Raw genomic sequence first — 24,684 nt, forward strand, 5'->3', positions numbered from 1 at the left:
AATAGGTCTGTCTCGTGACCTACACTTTCTTCACTTTTCAAAAAGTGCATATTCTCATTGGTTACTAATATTATTCAATAAGATATTGCACTTTTTGAATATATTTTTAATATAATAAATAAATACTTTTTGAGATATTATACTTCTTAATTGATGTGTATTCGTTTGTTGGCCACAAATATTGATTGATGAAATATCAGCCATTGATCCCCGCGCAAAATGTCTCCTATAGAGGGTAACTTTAGACTAGGAAGCGCTCAATAGCACCCGCAACCTACCCCAAGTGAAGCTGACCCACGAACACAAGCACAGATAGGACTTTGCCCACAGCCAACGGACTACCCCGTACGACCTCACCACCGGCACATAAGATCGTCTGTACCCACACGAGTGCTCAAGGCTCAACAACATGTTGGAGTATTTTTAACAAAGCGAACAAATTTATTGTGCAAAAGACGCGGAAAATAGGCACTCTGATTAGATTCAATATACGAAAGACCATGGCCGTAGATACCCTAAGGGGGCTCAAGGCCCCCGTCGGGAGACTCATAAGGTCCTGTTGCTGCCACAACTTGGGCCCGACTCACTGAGCAAGCTCAGCGGATGAGACGGACGGGCAACCCTCGACACCATGGTCTATACGTGTAGCTACTCTAACAGGGTGATTACCCTTATAAGACTACTCGAATGAATATACTCGACCCGATCAAAGGAATCGGACAAGTAAGACAAGCAAAATGTAAAGTGAGAGGGAACAGAGTGAAAGGAGAAGACAGGAAGGAAGATAAAAATAAAAAAGTTAAGAAGTAGAAAAGTAAGGAATAGAGGTATAAAAGTAGAGAAGAAGCATGGAAAGAGATTATTTTTTAAAGTAACAAATGAGAACTTGCCCTTTTTGAAAAGTGCAGAAGATGTAATTAACGAGACAAACCTATTGATTACGTTTACACGGCGGTCTTAAACCGGTTTATTTAATACTAATCTAAAGGAATAGACAAATTATAGACATTTCTACTTGTAAGGAATATTTGGGATTGGTCAATTCCTTTCGATCAGTAATAACTAAACCGATTTAAGACGGCCGTGTAATCATTGTTAAACAGTATGAGACAGTGCTGTCAACGTCATCTGGTGTTCGATTATATTTAGGGTGTATTCCAGTGTATTCTTATACACTTACTGCGAGAATGGTTGTATCTCACTCAATTGCATGCAAGTAAATAGAGACACGAGGATACTCGTGGTCCATGCTCATAGTATTGACAGATTCAGAAAGTACCATGGTATAACCTATGTTAATTATAATATGTAAAAAAAAGAGAAATTCTTTGTTTAATATTACATGATTTGCATGGAAATGGCAGTGATCATTGGACTTTGTATTGGACGAAAATTTATTCAATTTGGAGGGAGTTAAATGAGGCGTAGACAGGTGAATCCTTTTGAGAGAATTCTACATAACTCTTACCGAGATGCAAAAAAGTGCGGGTTTCGTGGATTTGCTTGGTGAAAGAAGAAAAGATAATGACATAATGTGGGTATCACGTCCCATGAACCCTTTGCTGCCTCACAAATTACCTCCAGAATGTAAATACTCCAGAAAACAAGCTATTGAAGCAGCCTTGTCTAATCCTCGAGTGGAACTTGCAATTGAATCTCTTGCATTGGCGAAAAGAGTTGATAAATCCATTATTAGAAAAGAAGCTCGTGACATGCTTGAGGAAATGGCAAGCAAGGCTCACCTTCCTACAGTACGCTGGATAGGTTTGTTCTTAAAACTATTAATTGTTTAAGCTTCCTTATTATCCCATTGATTAAAATTGTACGATAATTGTTTTATTATAATTTTAGGTCTACTGATCACAAAGGTCCTGAAGCGAATCCTATTAAGTATACGCATAAATCAATCATTTCTCCTACAAATAAGGGGTCAAATGAGAATTGCGCAAGTACAATATGTATATGCACCTACACATAGGAGCTATTTAGATTTTATTCTTTTATCCTACATACTCTTCTCATATGACATGGCATTGCCAAATATTGCTAGTGGAATGGATTTTTATCGAATGCGTGTAGTGGGAGAGCTTTTACGTAAAACAGGAGCATTTTATATGAGACGCAGTTTCTCCACAGACATTTTATATAAAGAAATATTTCGTGCATATGTTGCATCTCTTGTGGAACACAGTGACAGAGCAATAGAATTTTTTATTGAAGGGACAAGGAGTCGAAGTCAAAAAAGTATTGCACCCAAGTTTGGTAAGCCCTTTATCCAACACATAATATTTTATAGATAGAAATTTATTCATTATTCCATTTATATTGTAATTATCAATAGGGCTACTTGCGATGATATTGGAAGGTCTGTTTCGTGGAGACGTTCCTGACATTTGCTTCATACCTATCAATATTACCTATGACAGACCATTAGAGGAATTATTATTCGCTTACGAACTCTTAGGAGTACCTAAACCAGCAGAATCTACATCGGGCCTTTTCCGTTCTTTATCTATTCTCAAAGAACCCTTTGCTCACGGCCATGTGTATATGAAAATCGCAGCTCCCATTTCTGCACGCGAATTTTTTAATCTTAAAAGCCGCAGAATCAGTGCGTTGTCTCCACATTCAAAATTACCTGCTGTAGTGGTTAAAAGACTGGGTTACGCCATTATAGAGAGTCACAAGAAATGCACAACGCTCACACCGTTCAATATAATCGCAATATTATTTAATGAAAAGGTTCACTCGTGTCCGGAAGACCATTACACAATTAACACATTGCTTGATGATTATCACTGGCTGAAAGAGTTGCTGAGCCGATCGTTTAGTGCTTTAACACATCCGAGTGTCGATGAGTAAGTATAATAATTCAACTAACATAATAAGCATTATATAATCAGTAAGAGATGTGTACAAAAAATAGCTGATTGAGCAACATAAGATTAAGAACTAATGAATAATTATAATAATATAGGTCTGAAAATGATTCAAATACGGAGAACGAGAAACGTGACATATTGGAATCGCTAAATACGCACCGAGAACTGCTTGCATTCGATACTACTGGAAAATTGAGATTAAAGGAAAGGCACAAAAATGTAACTACAAATAGAAATAGAAATGTCAAAGGTCATTTATTAAGTGAGACTACTATGCGGTTAGTGGTTCCGGCGATAAATATAGGAGTTTATTTAAATCCCGTATTTGCATTTATCACAGTACAAGGAATGATCGTTTTATCGATATGGTCTGATAATGCAATGAAAGGTAGATTTCTCGATTAAAATCACTTATGCTATTGACTGAATAGACTAGACATACCCGTTTATTCTGTACCTCGCGATGCCGATATATAGAATATACATCTATTTATAGTATTTTAATGCTTAAGTTCATTTGTAGATGACCGTGACACTCAATCTCACGTGTCACCATATCCTATAAAATTTCTAGTCTATTTGCCTATTCAGTCAGTGCCTATATCATTCCGATGATACATTTAAAACATAGTTTTCTCAAATTCACGAGAAAGTTTAATTTTATGTGTTTCTCCTTATAGATCAATGTTTTGAGCGATACTTCCTACTAAGGTCTTTACTGAGTAATGAATTTGCAATGACTATGGAAATACCAAAAACGGCAGTAATATCTGAATGGGAAAATGGACTGTCTGTATTATCGAACGAGAATTGTGTATTCTCTGTAGAAAACAAACTTATATTTGGTAGCAATACCAAATTACGGTCCATTTTGAAGAATCTTTTACTACCTTACATTGCGGCTATACGAGTGACTTGCATTCTATTATCAGAGGTAACTATTCTTCAACACGCTTGAGAATTTATTTCACACTATTAACTATTTTTTAATTGTCAGTGGGACAACGATAAAATGGGCGAACCAACAGAACGACAAATCATAAAAGAATCTCAGAAAAAAGCGGAGAATCTTATGTTTAATGAAAGAAAATTGGGAAGTTACCCATACTCTTTATCCATCGATTTGTACTCGTCAACTCTAGTGAGCCTTGTAGCGCACGGAGCAGTTAAAATGTCAGAAAGATCTTGTCTTTACAGTGCAGATAAAATTCAATTGACATCCATAATTAAAGATTTGGATGTAATATTGGAAGAACATCATCCTTCAGGATCTTACTTAGACATTTTCCCTTCTATCTCTCCTCAAAGTTCCATAAGTATTCAAGCTAAACTTTAATCTACTGCTAATTTATTTAGCAGAATTTCTTTTATTTTACAAGACTTGTCAAGATATGTCATTAAATCATAAATATGCATTATTAATATTACAGTACACAGAAAACTTTCATACATATACGTATTTCCTGTAGAATTGGGTCCAGCTCAGTTCATCGTGTACATTTTTTGCATAAAATATTTGTATAGTTATTCAGATACCATACAATTGGTAGACAGATTAACTACGTACAATTTTCGACCCCAGTTACCCCATGTACAATCACCAAGGAGATATTCTTGAAGAAGGCCAGCCCCCGTATGTAAATATATGATATTTGAACCTTCTCCAGAACTTCTATACTGGTTCCAGCATACTTCCCGTGGGCATTACACCTAATAGTCGTCAAACACAAACTACCATAAGGGTTCGCCTCCTATCCCAAAGTATCTCCTCAGTGGTACAATTACTTTTTACTCACAATTATAAATAACTTTTTATATCTATGTGGTGTTAGCATTACAACTTCGACTTACACATTAGGGTTTGCCTTTTATATATTAAATGACTGGTGTTTTAGTGAAATTTGCCTAATTTTTAAAAGCTCCAAAATAAAATTACACCATGTAGCCGCAAAACTTTTATTATCGACTGATTATGTTTGATAAAAGTTTAATCAATACACAATGTTTTGATAGTGAACAAACAAATAAACCATTTTTGTGGCTCGTGGCCTCGTTGAAATAAGAAAAGTTACAAAAAATTAGTGTTTCTTTATTCCACACACGGATGCGCTAAATATTTGAATAAGCACAATGAGGTCTAATCAAAATAACCAGTTTGAAAATGGGTTTGGCTTTTTATTAATCAGTAGTACTTCAAAAATCAATACATTACGGGCCATGAGTGCAACGGCGCACGCACGAAAAACGCGGTCCCAATTACATTACACAATGCATATTTAATCGCACTAACAAGAATCTATGGCTATTTGATATCGCGGTAGAAACGAATAATATACAAGCAAAATGTACAACTCACAAAAAGAATATTCTTCTCGAGAATTCGCAATATACAGATTCCCTTCTCCCTTATTCTTTTTCGAATTATTATCCTTATTTACAATTGTTCGATACTCGATTGAAAATCTCTGCCGATCTCGTTGTCTTTTATTTTTCCACAGTATTTATTCCTTTGTGACCAAACATACTTCAGTCGATGGTTATTTATTGCACACACTTGTCTATAGAATTGCACTGACGAAAAACTTTACGGTGTGTGTAGAAGGAAGAATATTTGTACAAGTAGCAGAGTACACGCAAAGCGGTAAAAAAAGTGTTACCGATTATTTATCTGCCCACATTAAGTTATACAAGTGACATTAATTCGTGAACGTATCATCGCCATCCATTATTCGGACCCTATTAGGATCCAAAGATCGAATAGAAATCTTCAATCGTAGCCAGTCCTACCGAGCATCTCGATCCTAGATACAAAAATTATAATACAATATTCTTAATTCAACAAGTAACTTTACAATATTCTATACGTTGTGTAAAATATATTCAATAGTCTTTTGTTGATTCATACTGAAAACATTGAACGATCAAGTAATAAATAAATTGAATCATGTCAATGGCCATTAATTGATCGATAACGTACCGCCTGGAAATAATAATTTACAATAATTACGCTATGCGGTCGTTAATTAATTAAACAGGAAACAACAAGATGGTGACAATAGAAAGAAAGAAAAATATATATATAGGATGCCATCTTCATACGGACGTTTCTCATGGACACTTAACTTGCTCTCTTGCTGTTTTCTCTCACATTCTTTCTCTCTTCCTATTAAGAAAATATAAGGCGCTATTATTTTTTAAATTATAAAATAAGACGCAAATCAAAATGGCTAGCGTATACCTCGACACATTCTATATGCTAAAGACCTGCGTTAACTGTAATTGCCGTGTGCATAAGTATTACCTTTTATATACTATTTCATATATAAATTGGGAATTTTCGTAAGTAAGGCGTTTTCGATGCTTGACTTTTCCTCTTCTTCGTATAATTTCTTATTCACGACGGATTTATAATTCTTTTCTTTTGTATTTCAGCTGTTTAGGGACTAGCAAGGAGTTAAGATCCACTAGGAGGTCCTCATTGAATCTTTTTATGCTTACCATTGGACAGGATCGAACTTGAAATTTATCAAAAAGTGTACATGACAATGCTCTAGCCATAATTGATACTAAATATAAAGTTTTGTAGAACCTCCATCAGGATTCTTCCAAGTAACTAGCTAATACTCTACGATGTACGTCTATGTGCGCATGTACATAAATAGATATACATATGTATATATAACAAGAATATTGTACCACATCTTTTCGTATATATTCGTATATACTGCAACATCATCAATATCCGCGTTTCTCGTGTGTGTATACATACATATATATATATTTATTTAATAATTATTTTATATCAAACCTCCGAATATCTATTCTACTGTCATTACGTTCTTTTGGCCAGTACCGCCATACTTACAATTTTTACTGTACGCATCTCATGTTACGTACAAGCAACAATCACTGCTTGTTCGGTTCATATGTAATTACAAGATTCACTGTACACACATCATCGGCGTACAGTGAGCGCGCAAGGATAATTACGCACGAATTATTTACTCGCCTAAACATTCTATCTACACACATTTGTTCAAATAAATAAATGTTTATCACATTGGAAGTACAAGCAACCCATTTGTTATTTCTTTCGCATAATTCCCTTGCATTCATCTATCACGCATATCTCACTTCTTGGTCATTCTATATTACCAGTGCCGTGGGCTATCCATTGTGTTTATTAATATAAATTAAACAAAGATTCAACGAGACGCAAATAGAAACATATACGCGCAAAAATTTGCATACCTCAGATTTTCATTATATTGCGAATTTCAGAACGTGTTACTCGATCGCACTTCTTCGTGATTCTAACTACGTTTTATCTTTGATTAATGCAAAAGAACGTTCACAAAGGACTCGAGATTACAAAGTAGTTAATATCATACTCCTTTCCAAACATCCTTGAATCAGGCATTTGTTAATACCTCTTATTTCGCTTAGCCCGTTGTTTTTAAAGCGTCTATAACTTCTTTTTTCTTTTAGTGCCATAAAGCGTAAACGCACTATGAAGCATTCCCGCTTTGCATGAATTTACCTACCTGGGGTATCGAACGAAACTTAAAAACAGACTGTCATTCTCTATTCACTTTGAGGATAACTCAATATCAGGTTGTCCCGAAGATTAACGAAAGAAATCCAGCAAAAGGATCCTACGGATGGTTCTGGTTGGTCCTCGGTCTGCTTTCTTTGGATACATCCACGATACCCAGTATATTTCAGAATGCTTCAAAAAACCTTTTCCATGCCAGGATCATCCTGACATATTTCCCAATTTCTTCTTTTAAATTCTTTATTCTTCTCTTCGACGCTCTTTCTCTCGGGTTGGACCGGAAAACCAACAGTATTCTCTATTTATTCATCCTTTTTGTTCTCTCTGTGTCCGATCATGCAGATCTCCTGACCACCTCAAGCGACGGTTAATTTTAGTCAGGACTCTATTATCCTGAGACAGGAACAGTCTTCATGATCGTCGAGCTCAAGTCGCGAGACTCGACTTCCATCCTCGGAAATAATTTAACTCTTTGAGTGGACGTTTGTCTTCTGAGCTTTCTTCTTGCGCGCTGCTAGCATATCATAGAATGGATTGTGCGATATACTTTGTCTATATTTAGAAAAAGTATTCATCCATTAACGAACGTTTCTACAATAATATGATTGACTAAATTGTTTTAAAAAAAATTATATTTTACTACACACCTCACGCACTTAATCCATTCGTCTTTCTCCTCATCGGTAGCTGCAGACATTCTGTACACGGTGTGCTTTCCTAAAATATTATTCAAAAAATATAATTCCACACCACTATTCACAAGAAACCAATATGGCACAATCTAACCGCAAGGGGAACCGTACCTTCCACAACTTTTCCTTCGCTGTCAGTCTTGCAAGCTTTTATGAACTCCGAGCCAGCTGCGTAGAGTTCAAAGCAATGTGGCTTGTGCCTATCTTGGACCTCCCGAACTTGAATGTTCTCCAGAGGTATAATACCTCGGGGTTCCTTATCCGTGGTGTATTCGAAATAATAAAGGCAGTTATCATTCAGTATAAACCATCGTCTTTTCCAGCTCTTGTACCTTCCGCCTGTAACAAACGAGATAGACACAATGTCCATAGAGTTAAGAATACATCACAACGGGCAGATATTATTTACCTGCTGTCTCCGTCAGGGCAGCAGAGGGACACAGAGCATCATGGTTGTAAATAATTGATTTCGATCAATAATTAATATAATTGATTTTAGAGTCCACAATACAGAAGACACCAATAATATACAAAAAAAAAAAAAAAAAAAAAAACAGAGCATCATGGTTGTAAATAATTGATTTCGATCAATAATTAATATAATTGATTTTAGAGTCCACAATACAGAAGACACCAATAATATAAAAAAAAAAAAAAAAAATCATTCACGCATCCTTACACGTTCCCAATCTGATCTCTCATTCTTCACGTAGAACTTTATCCAATAAAAATCTCATACCCACGTATTCCCAGCATGCAAACGCGAGCACGCACGCATTCAAGTAATCTGCATTGCGACGAAGAATGACAAGAGAGGTGTAAAATTGAAATAAAAAACAGAACATACAAATGGAGGCATGAATTTGGGGTGTGGCTATTCTCAACGTGGCGGCACGACATTAAATTACCTTGCTTCCATAGCCAACCCTCTTTGTCAGGGTTGAAGAAGGTGTGCATTAGATCATTGCCATCGTCCTCCGGAATCTTGAAGGGCTCGGTCTTTATGCTCTCGTACAAACTCTGTGTGAAAAAAAAAAAAGAGAGAGACGTCAATTTGCACAAGTGGTTCATGAAGAAATCATTTAATCGTCAGTGGCTGAATACAGCCCAACCCATCCCGCACAGAGACTTGCATAATCCCAATTAGTCTACATCCCGTGTACGCGTTATAGGTAGACACAGGCCACTAGAGTCTAGGACCTTGCACAGATAGTCTACTACAAGTGCAGCACAACGCATTCGATAAACGATATCCTTTTTTCCCCCATAAATTTCATACCTTCCATATACGAAGATAATTTAACGAAGCCCGGGCTGCACCAATTAGTAATCTCAGAACCCATTAAAAGTTTCCAGCACTGGATCTAAACGCTGCTCATTTGCCGTATGCCCTAGTGCGTACGTCCCGATCCATAAAGTGATACCCATTCAGACAAAATATACCACCACTGAGAACTCACCACCAATAATTCACGCGGAAGGTCACCGCCGTTGTTGATACCCCTATTCATTGAGATAAACTGTTCGACACTCGGCTTATCTTTGACACTAGGATTGTGAAGTGACGTATTGAGCATGATGATGGCGAAGCTAAGAACATAGCAGGTATCGGTGTTGGTGAATATGTTAGGATTAAGTTGGCAGTACCGCTGAGCGAAGCACTCCATCATTCGGTCGATTTTCTGTGCTTCGCCAGGTAGCCTAAAGGACCAGAGGAATTGTCTGAGGGCCTGCACGAGGATGAGGTCGGTAAAGTCATGGAGCTCGACGAAGGCGCGCAGAACCCGCTCGTTGAAGTCGTGTCTCTCGCCCAAGTAATCTCCGATAGCTGTCTTGTTGAGTCCTTCGCCCTTGTAGAGGAACTGGGCCACGTCCTCGGGTGTCGATACCAGGAGATTATGCTCTATCAGGTACTCGATGCCCTTCTTAGGGTCCATGTTGAACTTCTTCCTGCCGATGGACGTCTGTTTGGCCTTGTTCGAGGGCTTTGACTCGTCGGTAGCCAGGCCACCACCCTCCATGGCCTCCATCTCAGCGACGACTTCGCCCAGCTCATCTTTGAGTTGCTGAAACGAGCATAAAGAAATGGACTTTAGAACGTCAGTCAAAAGTGTATCAAAAGGATATCGACCGAATGGCCTGATTAATTAAACGAGTTAAGTACAGACAATTACTGGAAGTGATTAATAAGTCCTTGCGCAAGACGAAATTCAAGTGCGCTACGGTACTTCCCCAGACCTTGGAACCAGTCCAGGACAAGTCTCCACCCTGTTTCTCAGTAGAAGCGATCGAGAAAGATAATACCTGCCCATCTCCGCGAAACGATACACAGAAAGAAGCCAACCAAAGGTCCAACGAGATAATAGAGCAAAGTTATGGGGAAGAAAAAATATAAGGGAAGCCACGTGGAATAATAACTGAAAGGAAAGGAGCAGTCCGTTCAGTCATAATTAAAATATAGCGACAGGGTGTGGCCATCGGCCCACCCTACCCGGTGTATACACAGAGGGGTGAACGTACTGCACCCTTCAAGGGAGGAAGAATTTCTTGTCGTTAAGCCAGGCTAAGTTCACAAAGGTGCGCCACCTACCAGGGAACCCGCGACCCCAGACGAAGTCGGTGCCTTAACGCAGACTTTTTTCTAACCGCGTTTCCCTGATATCATCTTCAACCTAAACTAATAAATGCATCCTTGTATTACACACGCGGCCGTTCAAAAAAGGATCGTAGCTGAGCTCGACAAAATTCTCTCTGTGTATAACCTTCCTGTAGAACATGTAAGACCATCATCCCTCAGGGTTTCCGTAGTGGAACGGTACTCAGGAGTCTAACGAAGGAACAATAATATTTCATTGACAATGTACATGGCACCGAGACCGTAGAATAACTTGCGTTATACGCACACGGAGTTAGGCCTGTTATATTACAAGCATAGACTTCATATCCGGTACAGTACGGTCGCATGGATTGTACTGATAGATGTATATACATATATATGTATATCGCGAGGCCAAGAATTGGTCAACATGTAGAATGCGTGAGAGTCATTACTTTGTGTTTGGGGATTGTTTATACGGGATCCTGCGGTAAGGACCCTTATTTATTTCTGTATAAAGAACGTCAAAGCAAATGACTGTCGTGACTGTGACGTTAAGAGAAAAAGAAAATATAAAAAAGGAAGCACCACGAATTAACGTGGAGTACTGTACTTCTTCACGATTCTACGGAGTATGCATCGTGTATGGGAAAGTGTATTCGGCACTCGAAGGAGTCTCCTCATTTTTCTCAATAGAAGTGAAACAATACCACGGGAGAAGTAATTGTTTGGACGAGTGCCGACGAGAACGCTCCTCCTGGTATGCTCTCACCATTGTCCGGCGTTCCGTGTACGGAAATGCCAGCGGTAGCGGATAGCGCTAGCAGCTGGTTGGTGTAGCGCTCCACGGAAGGAAAAAAGAACGACAAGAGAACGTAGTCGGATGGAAAAGAGAAAAGTGAAAAAATAATCGTCAAGGAATAAACGGCGAACATCCTAAAAATCACGGGACGGGAAATACGCTAATTCGTCTCCGAGCGAGCGTCGTCGTTAATTTCACAATGGCTACTTCGCGATTGCTCGTGCGAGCCAGCTGGCTTCTCTTTTTGGATTCTCTTGTGCCTAATCGGTACCAAGAATAATTGAAACGGCGGCCATTTCTAACGTGCACGAGGAGGCCGCCTCCTTTCAGGGTGCACCGGTACGATAATAACACGGCAAACGAGAGTTGCCCACAATTATTACCGGATATAATGAAGCGATAGAAAGTACTATAAAGTAGAAAGAAAAACAAAGGGACAAAAAAATCCCTAATTCCATCCTCCGCGTATGTGTCGTTCAGGCTAGCCAATATAATTCTGGTAGAATGCCACGGGGTCGTGGCGTGCGTGAAAATAGCAAAGGTGTCGTTCTCGTTTCGAATTCTGGCCGTCGCTACCCGCCTTTCCGCAATTGCCCTGGTAAGTAAACGCATAGCGCGATCCTCGTCTCCCGTATGGCCTTCGTTAATGCCTTCAAGCTCCTGGGATCCCCGGGAACAAAACATTAGGATCCAGCAGGTACGAGTCGTTAAATGGACTTTGGAATGCGACGCGTCGACATTTCTGCACAGATTAACGCTCGCGCGCCGATAAAAGCGTCGCGCCGTACAGGGTGTACCGCGTTACGACACGCGTCTTGTGAAACGCATCTCCTCTGCGCAGGATGGACGATAGCCACGTTTCCGGAAGCCGTAGAAACTGTGCTCGGACTGCAATCACAATTCTATCGCTGTGAATCACTACACAAGCTTCCCACGAACCACTCTGACGAATCGGAAGAACGTACGCTCCCAACCCGCATCGAATATACCAGTTAACGGACCTTTGTTGACTCTTTACGAAATTCCAAGACCGTTTTCTTCCGTCCCTCCAGCCAACGAATCTTTACCGCGAGAGAACGTACGGCTCTATCCAGTTAAATCGGCCATTTGCCAGTCACTGGATACGTGTCTGCGATACTTGCCGTTACTTTACGTTACGATAAAACGTTATTGCCTTTCAGCGCGTTTCCCGCGATAGAGGCCTTCTTCGGGAAAGAGACTTTGCCGCTGAATTTCAGATCGCACCGACGGATGCTGAGAAAAAGAAAAACTTAAAGTCAACGCGAGAGCGCGGCAAACGTAAAAAGGACATAATTGATCGCGATCGCTCGGTGAATATCGATAACCGAAGGTATAACGAATATTGAAAATATATGTATACAGGGAGTTTTATCCTATCTGTACTAAATTTCAACTCGTTCCGTAACTGTTTACACTGTGAATTACGAAGATATCCCGAGCCTCATCAAACACACGGAGTAACGCGCGGACCTATGTCAAATATTTAAACTTTTCAAAAACATTGTAACCACCCCAAATATTTTTCTTGCAAATATATTTCGCACACTCGAAATCGGAGGACCAGATCAAAGTTACCACCCGTATCAACGACGTGCCTGAAATAGTGAAAAGCTCGCGGTAAAAAAAAAAAAGAAGTCCCTAGGATATTTAATATACATACTGCCGGTTGAAGACGATTACACCTGTCAGTGAACGACAGATGCCGTCGCGTGCGTATCTAGTGAACTTTGCAATGCATTTCAGAATTTAATTCCAAAGAAATTAACTGCGCGTGACAGATGTCGTTCACCCTTTGAAAATTTGTTAATCTAATTTTTTCCACTAATTACCAGCTTCTCGTTAGGAATTGACAGTCTCAAAGGTAATCGGGGAATGGGATACACCCTGTATAACCGATGGTAGTCTTTCACGTTCTATCCTTATATATATAAATATATATATATCTGTCGGCGCACTGAATTTGGCTGTGTGTAACTGTCCTGTCTGCTGAGTATAACACGGAATGTAAAGCGCCTCGATCGTCGTGTGCAGGTAAGGTTATATCCCAATAGACTCCGTGTCCGCGTGTGCGCCGCGTAAAAACACGTAAAATGCATAACAGTGTAGCAATACGTAAACGTGGAACTTGTATCGATGCAACTATACCTCACGTATCAAAGAGTGCCTACGTAAGATACGGGAGTGGAGAATTAGTAGAAACGTATTTTCTAAGAAGTTACGAGTTAACGTTGGAATTCACTTTTTGCCATTTTCTTTTTTCAGATTTTAATAGCGAAACAAAGGACAATGGTCACTGCGCAAAAAAAAATAAACACGTGCCACACCAAGTCACAGGTCGCTCGTCGATTGATAATCCATTCTCATTGAGATCGACAGGTTAAACGAGAGTCAATGCCAGCTCGAATACTTCGATACGTCATGACCGTTCTGCTAATTTACGTTCATTGAGGAAGCAGAGCAAAAGAGAAGCAAAAAAGTTGGCAGCTTCCCACGAAACGCACGCACCAACGTGAGGAGGACGTTAATTAAAAAGTCCAATTTTGTCCTCATTAATTATTATCTTTTTAATCATCGTCCGACCTCGACTCTTACGCTTAGGCTACTTTTTCTTCCTAGTTCGCAAGATACTTAAAAAACAGCCTTTAACATGATACTCGCAAGGACTGAGACGAATAGACACACATTCACCATAGCCCGTACGCCTGTAATCTGGTATCTGGGTTACGGGTATTGTGCCTAGTGCTTCACTAGGCAACACTACTTATGTATTTGCCTAACAAGAAGCGCAAAGACATGAACGAGCTTGTTGGTCCAACGTCCGAATAACAAACGTGCACGCGGTGAGCAATTAACAGCTAGTAGGCGTGAGCGTTATGCTTTGCAAAACAAATTTCGAAGTCTGGTCTCACGTGTCCAAAAAAGAAAAAATCATACCTATACGGATGATACGTATTGTTGCGATAATAAAGCAAAAAAGTTCGAGGAACAAAAACATTTATTTGTCGAATTTTGTAAAAATTCGACAGAAAACCAGCCAAGAGAACAATCGCAAGAAATTGGTGTTCGATCGTAAAGAAAGGTGCGTAATCAGTTGATCCCAGTGGGCACGTGCCTTGCTATTTTTTTTTATATGCAGAAACACCAGGAGCACAATTTTCGCGAAGCATCGAACGCAACGACGCGGGACTGACTCAGCGGCGACCACTCTCAGGAGTTTCTCAAGGTTTCCTCGATCGTTCCGCTTCCCTCTTTTTTTCCCCTCTGTTCCTTCGCACTCTCTCACTCCCCTCTGTCTGCCCTCTCGCGCACGTACGATTGTCGCAGATTTTAAAAGTAGTCGCTACAGACCGATCAAAGAGGTCTCATACTTTCAGACCTGAACGCGGAGGTCACGAAATGGGAGAAGAGAAGGTTACGGAATGGAAGGGAGGGGGCGAGAGAAAGAGAAAGAAAAATCTCTCCCGCGAACGTAGAAAAATTTCTTCCCAATTAGCATCGAAAAGTCAATGAACCGGAGATAACCGACTGAGCGACCGAGACGAGGAAGGGCGAAAGCGAGAGAAAAGGAAAAGCAAAAGGAAAGAAAATGCCGTCTGTAAAGAAAGCCTGCAAGTCAGCCTTAAAAAGATGGAAAGCCAGCAGGAGATTATCCGGACGTGCCAACGGCTTCTCTTCAATCGCTCTCGCAAAGACGAAACAGAATTATCCAAATACATTCAATCAAATTGGCCCGCGACAGTCTGATTTTCACTTTCAAACAAATAATTATTAATCTTCTCCCTCTTGTGTCCCCCGCTTTATTCGTTCCGAAGATGCGCCAAGGACGATTACGCGTGCCGATAAATCCGCATGGCTGTGAACCTCCGCGCCCAAGAGTTTGTTATCCGCTAATGACCATCCATACGATGTTCGTTATATGGCTGAGATTAACTGCAAATATTTATGCGTGATTCGACTCGAGGTTAGAAATAACTATACTACGAACCACACAACTCCACCAACTTATATCGCTGTTATCGTCACGACCAAAGCCACTGTTACTATTGCAGTGTAGATATATACCGACCGGTTACCACGAACTACATCCTTGCCAATATAAAGAGTCTGGCGCGTCATCTATCTCGTATAGATCGAATCTACGTCAACGATTTGTTGCCTGTAGAATTCTGCCTATTGAACTCTAACTTTCGTTATAACTTCTTATATCCTATATACCCTATGAATATTCAAAAAGTATTATCGAAGTCTAGTTGTAAAATCGTCTATCTGTTAACGTCTCGAGTCCGTTGTCGTACGAATTTATATCTGACGCAATAAATGGTAAAACGGCAGTTGGAAATATTTTTCAGTGAGTATGCGTCATGCTTTTTCAATCCTCTTCCGCTTACTACTAGCGCCATTTAATTAGCCGGACCAAGGAGATAAATAATTCTACGAAATTTGTATATTCACCGAGACGTTCCTCCGGATGAATTACAATTAATTATTTGCGTGGCATTAAATTCGAAAGCCGCTTGAATCACGTTTATACGTGATTGAAATTTTCTATGGCGTCACGACCACATTCTTCCAGAGTGATTGAGCTGTTGCCAGTGCGAGAAGTGCATAAGAGCGTAATGGCGTGCCGAGCACGTGAAGCGTGTGAACGTGTATCGGCGTGAAATACGAAAATCGTAAAAATGGATAGGCAGAAAGAGAGGAGTAGAAAAGAGAAAGGAAATAAAAAAGAGGACAACGCAACTCTGGCCTATTTATAGGTCTGTAAATATGCGAATGTAATGACTACCGTAGCACAAGCGCAAGATGTGTGACGTATACCGCGTCAAAGTGCGGTCAGGATACGGAGTGGCGTTTTTAAAAATACTCGAGGACGATCGATCTGCGTGCGTAACGTCAGAGTGGTTAGTTAGACGTGTGCGCGACAGAGACAGAACGAATGAGAGTAAAGATGAGGGGAAAAAAACAAGAATAAACAGTCAACACAATCCACTCGTCGTCATCGCCACGCGCAGGATTCCATTCTCGTTTAAAATGTCTTATTTTTACTTACTGAGACATCCCAAGATTAAGCAATCGATAAATCGACCGTTGAGTACGCGTATCCTACGCTGTAGGACCGATAATTTTTCTGCTATCTTATTAGTTCGTTGATTTCGTCCTTATCAGTGCGAATCAATGAACCTAACCAAAGAAAAGGGACAACCATCACGAATTAGACGTATTAGACTCACTGATAACGTGCTGAGATCCCAAGCACTCTTTGCTTGCTTTTGATATCCTTTCTTGGCTTTTTTGCCGGGTCGCCGAAGACTTGAAAACCATCCGGTAGCTATGGCAACGGCACTGACATCGCGGCGATCCACCTTAGCGGTAACCTCGTGAACGTCATCGAGAGCATCAACCGACCTCCCGGTGAAGATCATTCTCGGCGCCAGGATGTAATAGAATTTTTAGTAAGACACTCGCGGTATATCCGTGTCCCGCACGTTTATCATTCACTGACAATTATAATGATGTCAATAACATGCAGCAAGAGATAACAGTAGCAAAGGGAGTTTTCATAATATATACACGCGAAACTACGAATAATAATAAACAAATTTCATCGCACGCGTCTCGCACCACACCACAATTCGATATTATGCCGACCAGTGATGCATCACTTCAACTAATGCTGGTACAGTAGAGAACAAAAGAGTATCGTCGACCTCGCACTATGGCACTTATACTATTATTATTAACTATTATCACTAGCAACCACGTTTTTCCTACACGTTGCGATTACCGAGACAGCCTCGGTATCGTGGTTTGTGCACGCTGCCCACACCATATCAAACTACGCTCACGGTCTCGCAGCGCGCACACGACTGGCCGACTTCATCGCATTCGCCAGATAATCCCTGCTGTTCTGACGCTGACAGCGCCACGGTCGGCTAAGTGGGAATCAGCGGTACTAGCAGCGCCATTAGGAACACAGACAAATATTTACATGAACGAAATAAACGGACACGGTTTGCGAATAGTAGTTTCTCAGAAGATATTTTTTCAGATTGATAAATAATTCACGAGCATGTTCATTGCTCAAATCTGCCAAGGAATTCACCCGGACGTTTTCAGTAGCCTCTTACTTTCAAGGAACCAAAGCCAGCGATATGGTGGGAAGAACCCCCTATTATCTTTATTACAAAACTCCTGACTGACTGTCTCAACGGATTAAAATGTTCGTCGGCAAGTTTACCGGCGTTTGCTAATCGTCCCATCAGATGCCGCATTGTCGAGGCAACTGACTGCAGCCTGCACTCGTAGAAATAATTGCATGCGTGCAGTCGACTGCAGTTTACTACAGGTACACTTTTTCTAACCTCTCTTTCTTCCCGCGGGGTGGGGTGGTGCATGCGAGATAATATGTCAACATTCAAAACCGTTAATTGATCGAATGCATAATTTAAGAGCAACTGCCGTATGCAGCAGCGCCAGCAGCACATACGTTTCTGTTAACTGCCGACTTTTCAAAGAGTTCGTGACACACGCCCGAGGACGTTCCACCGAAGGAAAAAAAAATCTTTATAAAAAATATTATAAGAAGTGAAGCTGAAACCATTTTAATACCGCTTGAGCAGACCCATAAAGAGATTCGAGGAACCTACTACATTTGACGATGATTTAATTAGCAATTGCAGCTAACATTGCGGAGGACAGGGGAACTCGTTCACCTTGTTCCCATAAAAGTATCCTGCTTCCAACTATGCTTTTAATTTACCAGCGACATTGAAATCGCCCGAGCGGGCAAAGAAATTCTTACGAAATTCTACCTCGAGTATTTTTTCACTTTCTGTCTTATCGCCAGAACACTGCTTTTCCTTACTGTTGGGGGAAGAATCACAAGTACCTAACCGTTCTCAAGGAGCGGGTGCCCCGTTTTCTCTACACCCTGACAAAACTCACCCTTTGTAATTCTAAACCAACCTTAAAGCCCCTGCACTCTTAACTCCACCGTCCACGCGTATCTGGAAATTGTCCAGCTGTCAAGAAATTTCTTAAAATCCTCGGGTAACTTCGAGTCAAATTGTCAAAGACACGAGAGTCACTAATAAAACGTGCAGACTTATCTGCGAGAATCAATATGCTCGGAGAACAAAAAAAAATAATAATAATCTTCCGTAAAAACATTCCACGAGTTCTCAACGACCGCGTCATAGCACTGAAGTTTTGTATATACAAAATATATGTAGTACAGTAAATGGCATTTGATTTACGAGCGTGCTCGAGAGTCCTCGAAAAACGTCAGGCCACCGAGATGAATAAAAGGTTAATTTCCATTAAGATGGGAACCTAACGCGAGTCGACTGTGCAGTAGCGCGTCATAAAATACATTATAAAATCTATTATTGAAATCGTCGCGGATAAATCCAAGGCGACAAAGAAGATAATCATACAACGGTACTACAAATGCGTACCACCGTGATAATAAAAAATCTCGACTTACCATTACTTTCTTAAACGTTTTATCAACTATTAATCAACATTGAATCTACCCGTCATGTTGTTCAAAGCAAAAGTCTCCAATTTACCTTAGGTGTTCTGGTGTGTTTAGCACAGAGGCACAATATAATGGAGCACATTATTAAGCCCTATCTTCTGTTTTATTGGACGGCACAGAGACGCCCAAGCGCATAAGATCCGAGGACGATTCAAAAAGAAATAAAAAAAAAAAACCAAAACTACACTAGTAAGATTTGGCGAGAATCGTTACGCGAATAACGGAATGAAATAGTGCTACCCTGTGTCCACAGGTAGACTGACTGAGAAGACTTTCGCGATAGTGTATGTGTTTGTGTGAATTTACGCTGTTGGCAAAGTTCTACCTTGAAAGTGAATTTGAAAAGCCGAGCGACAAAAGAAAATCACACACAATGATTCATACATACGGGGAGACAATGGAGAATTCAAAATTTTTTTTTCTCCTTTCTCGTCCAGTCAAACCTGTATTCTAGCTCCGTCTGCCTAATGTTACGGTTAGCGCGTAACTTCATAATAAACTCAGCCGCAAGCAAGTGTGGCATCTTTTAAAATGTTACGAACGGTCCACTACTTTATGTCCATAGCGATCAACATGTGTTTTTCCGGTACTGGAATGATGAGTAAACCGACAGGACTCCTATTATCATTTGGTGAGGAAGTCGCCGTTATCTGAAACGATAGGAGCACGCGACGCGTGCCGCGACAGGACACAGCTGTTTGTGATTCTATGAATATTCACGATGCAGCATTTGTGTTGATTCAATCTTATTAGACTGAATGTAAAGTAACGTTAACGAGGACCGATTCGCTGAAAAACAGATTTCGCGGCATGCGATTAGGACTTTCGTTCGTTTTGAAAGAAGAAAAAAAAATCAAATTTTTATATCTTTCGTAAAACTAAGCCACTTTACTTTTTATTGTTTCGAATTATCGAAATAATATCGTTCGAGGACTATTTCCCGAAAATAGCAGACGACTCTATGCGAGGGTCATGTGCGGAACCGACTAATGACATTTAGTCTAGGGTCACGGAGAAATTTCCAATCAGTCGCTGCCCGAGGTCTTGATAATTTTGGGTGATAAGATACAAAAAAATTGTATATATTGCGATTATCATGTGAATGTTTATCGTGTTTTCGGAAACAGCTCACTTAAGAGACTGAAAACAGATTCAAGGAAGAAAAGATTTCAGAAAATATTTTTCATCGGCGCGCTGATGCTGTAAATGTCTTCCATAAATCGTTATGGCTTCCATGCACAGTGCTTCGAAATGTTGTTAATCTCTGTCAACGAGCGAATTACTAGAAGATGAAATAGGCAATGCTAAAAAAAAAAGAAATGCTAATACAACGTTTCAATACGAACTGTTTTAACAATATCATTTCTGATCTATTTTTAAAACTTTATTTTTTTAGCGTTTCCATGCTAATCGTTCTTCACAAAATTATAACTTAGTACTGACAAATTCGTTTGCCAAACACTATTAGGTAACAAACAAATCATATTATGTGTACTTAGATGAGATTATTTATGTTATTACCATGTACGATCCAAATTCTGCGAAAAATAATGGGGCTTTCAAGAAATAAATATACATCAAACCTGAATGGCTTACCTTGGGTGTGTTCCAAAATTGACTAACAGTACTGTAAAGGTAATTACATCTCTCTTAAATGCGCATGGATGAATAAGGACACAGCGTTGGTTACAGTACTGGTAGTACTGTCAATACATTTCGAAACACAACCCCTTATATCAGCCTGTATTGTATTATACGCATAATGTTATCCCTGTCGGTAAGGAAGTTTCTTTGATAAATACCAGCTGTGTACAGGCTGAAAGCAATACAGTATATGGTAAAGTAGTAAATGTCAAGTTCCTTTTTATCAGCAACAAGACAGTCTCATATGCTCACCCAATAAGCCACAACCCTACGTAAAGGAAATGCGAAAGGATGTCCCATTACAAAAATAATCTAGGCGTAACCCTTGCAGGATTGTTTTCTGTATTTTTAGTTCACCGCGTGAGAGGTGAGGACAAGCACGTATCAATTTCACGGTAAAGTACTCCCACGCTTTTTTTTAATGATCCTATTCTTTTTCTTTTTTACTGTTCCGTTTTACGTACCCTTGGAATACGTCATAGCAAATGATACAAACACAAACACTGGGCTACCATTTGAATACGTAATACCGCTAAGTACCTACTCGATATTCATATCTGGATTCAAGTTTTGAAAATGACAAAACATCCACTTTCACGCACGACAATCATGTGTGTTTAAATGATCGCCGTAACCTTTAGGTATTGTGATCTGTGCGGCTAATCGAAGAATTTTCTAAGGACTCCGTATTAGGAATGCTACTACGAGAGAAAAAAAGTGTAACAGAGAAAGGTTAGTCAACGATATTATCCAATAGCAGTGAAAGGGATACGTCCTTTGAAATATACATTCATTGTCAATGATCCTGCAGGAAAACTAGATATCCTGAAGCAGTACAGGTTCCACCCTCCTTCATTTTTCAGAATTTTCCCATGCAGAAAAAGAAGAAAGAAAGAAAGAATAACCAGATGGTTACAAGGGTCCGAAAAAGAACGGTTGGATGGGCCAGGATACACCTGCCGGATAATGGATGAGTAACCTTGAAATATAATCGGTAAACTCGAAAGAATATTAAGAATAAAAAAAATAGGAGCAGTAAGTTAAAATCCAAAATGTATAGTCTGCTCCGTGCAAGTTCATTAATAGTGCGAAAACTTGTCTGCGTATACGTCTACTGGTGCACTGATAGATACTGATAGAGTGCTGCTTGTCGTAATTACTTGGAACGCCGTACGCAAGAATTCCAAGGGACATGAGTCAAAATATAAAAGGCGATGCAGATGATGATGTCACTCATGATTATCCGTGATGCGATATAGAGGTGCTTGCGTTAAAAGTAATGTCGCAACTACGTATTTTATCGTGAATCCAAACGTAGTAAACATATGTAAAATTCATTTTTCTTTTGTAGAACTCACTTGGATTTCAAGGAGCAACTCCGTCTTCTTCCTTCGTATGTCGATGAGGATCTTCTGCTGTTCGGGCGTCAACTCTATGAAAGACAATGAAAAAAAGACAGACCTTGTTAAAAACATTAAACGAAATAATCGCTCTTGAGACTTGTCATGTGGTTAAAATAATGAAAAGGAGGAGGAAAGTGGTCAAGGTATTTCGACACAATGCCACATCCCACGTAATACACGCGTACAAAACCTCAAGTTATACTACCTTTCAGCATACAAACCTTAATCATTATTCCTGCACTATACTGTACATATTTGTCTCGTATACGAAGACTTATTAGAGTCAATTTAGCAAAAGTTCTAAAAATAGTTAATGAAAATGAACTTAAAGGGGACTGACAAGCGTTAGGGGTCTAACCTATAAAGCATAAAATTGTCGTAAAACATATACGGTCCACGTTCGACATTAATAATAGACTTAATTAACCAGTTTGACTATTCGAGTGAGGAAATACGTGCAAATACGAGTAATCCAATGATGCATTTAATTGCAGAACTGTATATACACGTAGTACACACTGCGTCCGGTTATTATTACTATTATACACCTGGATTATACAATTCAAAACATCCTTACGGTACAGTACCTTCCTTTAACGGAAGGGTTACGTGCTCAAGCGTAACAATTAAAAAAAGACACTGTTACTTCAGACAGGAACATAACGTTGCCACTAGAAACGGGGTCGATAGCCACTGAGAATTCGATAAACTTATAGATGAATAAGGTGTGCATATATACGTATGTTCATGCGGCACGCGTACCACCTATGTACTGTGAAAGTAAACAATTGTGTGCTATTTATTATACTTTTTCTGTGTCGGAAAATGAAATTCCTCTAGGTATGAAGAACTTTTACTGCGATTTCCTGGCAGTGATGATCCTCGCGCTGGATAAGGGATACGTTAAAGGAAGTTGGGGTGCATAAAAAGTTCCACGTATCTCAAGCATTTTCCGCGTTTAACGGGATTCGCACTAAGTTACGTTATAGTTCCGTTTCTACTAAGTATGTATCGTTTGTCAATTAAAACAGAAAATTTGTAGCACGTAAACGCCAATGTTTTTCTACGGTTGCTATATGAGTAAGCTATGTCTGAAGCGTACGATAAATCCACCTTCGTTATAGCCTATAAAATGGAGCATAACTCACTTACACCATTGTTATAGCCTATAAAATCAAGTATAGCTTAATTAGACAATCAATGAAGACGCTCAAGAAATATTTTTGGTAGATTACTGACAATGGCATTAGCATGCAAAAGAGACTGACGCACATACGGTGTACACAAAAATACATCACTTTACGTTTAGAAGCATTAAGCTTCTTACATAAATTGATTAATACTGGGAGAAGCGTTTTAGTATTACTTTAAGCACTAGTATAATAGAAAATAACTATAATATAAGGAGAAAGGTACGTTTTGTTTATGCCTCGTAGAAGAAACAGAATGCCGGGCATTGTTCATTGCGCATGCGTACCAAGGTGATCCCTACGGTTTCTGGCAGTCTGTGACTATCTCTTCAAATTCTAATTGTATTAAAGCTGTTTTCGTACCCGTCGTGCCGAACTGATCGACCTGATGGACACCAGAATTCACTCCAGAACCTCCAAGAGCGTCCAGGTCTTGCCACATCTCCAAGAATATCTTGTACTCGCGATACACGCACGCACAGATATCACCCACCTCACTCAAGCGGCGCCATTTTCACTGTGAACGAGTATAGTGGCACTGTGTATAGGTGCAGCTACAGCACACGCATAAGTTGAATACTGAATGCGTCGATATAACTAACGCCCTCCACTTGCTTTCTCACTCTGTCCCACAATTGACTCACTAGGAAGTACTCGATAGAAGTCGACATCCTCCATTATTATTTCTTCAATGTACCGCTAGGATAGTTTTTATTTTTACTTCTACTACGGCATTCTACTGTACCGACGTAGGGTAAAACATTCTACTCTGTTAGCAACGAATGCCGACTGTTAATCCATTATCTCTTGCCTCTTATAATTGGTCCACGAGTTCGATATATTTTTTTGATAGATTAAAAAAAATAAACTCCCTAGCAAGTAAGAATCTTTGTTATGAAGCTATGCGTGGACATGGTTTCGCATTGAATTATACATATTTTATTTATCTATCTTAGCGTATATTTCCGTAATTTTATAGAAAGCCACGTGTCATTTGTTAAGGATTTGCATTGTTTTGTGAACTGTCAAAAAACATATTGGACTCGTAGATCTATTATAGTTCTAGATAACCTTAATCCAGTGAATTTGCACATTCTGAGGCGGTGTTTCTAGCAAATTTTCTCATTGAAGGCGGCAACTATAAAGAAAGGAAGGATAAGAAAAAAAGGGTGGCATTTGTGAGTCAACAGTTTTTTGTTAATTATTACAGTATACATATAGTTTAAAATACTTAGACATCACAGTGGCTCCACCGATTCCGCTCTGTGGGCACAGTGGAGTGACACACGGCGTGATTCCACAATGTGTCGTAAACATGATTCCACAGCAGTTTATCTGGCGTCGTATTACATTACGAGA

General features: G+C 39.7%; 2 protein-coding genes across 9 annotated transcripts; one reads left to right on the plus strand and one right to left on the minus strand.

Annotated features, from left to right (window-relative positions):
• Positions 1–607: 607 nt before the first annotated feature.
• LOC107268976 (dihydroxyacetone phosphate acyltransferase) lies at positions 608–5,258 on the plus strand. Of its 3 annotated transcripts, none has more exons than XM_025086309.1 (7): positions 608–798; positions 1,365–1,764; positions 1,852–2,262; positions 2,342–2,858; positions 2,978–3,270; positions 3,563–3,816; positions 3,880–5,258. In XM_025086309.1, exons 2-7 carry the CDS (start codon positions 1,473–1,475, stop codon positions 4,216–4,218), a joined length of 2,106 nt encoding a protein of 701 aa, XP_024942077.1. In that variant the 5' UTR covers positions 608–798; positions 1,365–1,472; the 3' UTR covers positions 4,219–5,258. The 3 variants fall into 3 exon arrangements, with proteins under 3 accessions (XP_024942077.1, XP_024942076.1, XP_015597806.1); XM_025086308.1 differs by having other exon boundaries at positions 796–814; XM_015742320.2 differs by lacking the exon at positions 608–798 and adding an exon at positions 889–1,283.
• On the minus strand, positions 5,037–23,993 carry LOC107268982 (cytohesin-1). Of its 6 annotated transcripts, none has more exons than XM_015742337.2 (7): positions 23,689–23,993; positions 22,091–22,164; positions 9,590–10,195; positions 9,038–9,149; positions 8,241–8,471; positions 8,085–8,154; positions 5,037–7,989 (listed from the first exon to the last, which is right to left on the minus strand). In XM_015742337.2, the coding sequence occupies exons 1-7, from the start codon at positions 23,765–23,767 to the stop codon at positions 7,902–7,904; spliced, it is 1,260 nt and encodes a 419-aa protein (XP_015597823.1). In that variant the 5' UTR covers positions 23,768–23,993; the 3' UTR covers positions 5,037–7,901. The 6 variants fall into 6 exon arrangements, with proteins under 6 accessions (XP_015597823.1, XP_015597825.1, XP_024942088.1 ...); XM_015742339.2 differs by having other exon boundaries at positions 8,241–8,468; positions 23,689–23,767; XM_025086320.1 differs by lacking the exon at positions 23,689–23,993 and adding an exon at positions 23,613–23,672.
• Between the last annotated feature and the right edge of the window lie 691 nt (positions 23,994–24,684).

The sequence above is a fragment of the Cephus cinctus genome, unplaced genomic scaffold, assembly GCF_000341935.2.
Source record: "Cephus cinctus unplaced genomic scaffold, Ccin1 Ccin1_scaffold0597, whole genome shotgun sequence".
Lineage (NCBI taxonomy): Eukaryota > Metazoa > Arthropoda > Insecta > Hymenoptera > Cephidae > Cephus > Cephus cinctus.